At 54.9% G+C, this 685-nt stretch overlaps 1 protein-coding gene across 4 annotated transcripts in view; it reads left to right on the top strand.

The window, feature by feature from the left end:
* Positions 1 to 685, top strand: part of Crb3 (crumbs cell polarity complex component 3) — a 6,980-nt gene that overhangs the window by 2,887 nt on the left and 3,408 nt on the right. For 3 of the 4 annotated variants that reach the window (XM_010634766.3, XM_010634764.3, XM_010634763.3), the window contains one exon: positions 461 to 551. Coding sequence is in view for 3 of the 4 variants with exons in the window: in XM_010634764.3 (XP_010633066.1) it covers positions 461 to 551 (91 nt within the window). In the remaining variant the exon portion in view is untranslated. Of the gene's footprint in view, positions 1 to 57; positions 552 to 685 lie in introns of those variants that run through there. The other variant, XM_019209141.2, reaches the window with a different exon arrangement.

Here is a 685-nt window from a genome sequence, read left to right as displayed (position 1 = left end):
TATGTATATATATATATATGTATATATATATATATAATGCAGGTGTATCTCAGACAGATATTTCCTACACATTCCCACACAAGAATTCTCCATCTAAGTAGTGTACATTTCACAGGTGAGCCGTGCAATTTCATTTCCAAAATAGGGGTGGTCCCACACAAGCCTCCAGTTGTTGTAACTCAGATGTTTCCCACACCTTGTGATTTCATTCTGCTATGCTCCCTGTGGAGGTCACTCAACGCAGGTGTCTCCGCGAGGGGTCTTACTTGGGAACACCTAAAGGTACCTTCTGCACAGGTGTTGATTTAAGTAGGAGCTGCTAGGCCTCATTCGCTGGGGTCCACATGCCCCGTGTATCTCCACACCTGTGCGACCCCACAGATGTGCCCTACAGAGGTGCAGGGCGTGTGTGAAGTCCATGCACCTGCCTGGGTCCTCCCCGTACGCAATTGGTTTCCAGTTACAGGTGCGCCGGCGGCGCGGCCCCGCCCCGTGGCCCCGCCCACCACCCCAGCTCAGGTGCACAAGCCGGAAGTGCGTTCCCCTCCCAGGTAAGTGACTAAACTTTCCGGGTCACGTGAGCGGGCGGGACCAGTGGGGTCGGAGGGAGCGTCAGACCGCCGGACCCCGGGGCTCGAGCGAGGGTCCGGGACAGGGAACCGGTGAGACATCAAAGACGACTGAA

The sequence above is a fragment of the Fukomys damarensis genome, unplaced genomic scaffold (genome assembly GCF_012274545.1).
Source record: "Fukomys damarensis isolate Sample0158 unplaced genomic scaffold, DMR_v1.0_HiC HiC_scaffold_37, whole genome shotgun sequence".
Lineage (NCBI taxonomy): Eukaryota > Metazoa > Chordata > Mammalia > Rodentia > Bathyergidae > Fukomys > Fukomys damarensis.
The sequence above is the reverse complement of the archived record's forward strand: the minus strand, read 5'-3'. Positions and strand labels throughout refer to the sequence as shown.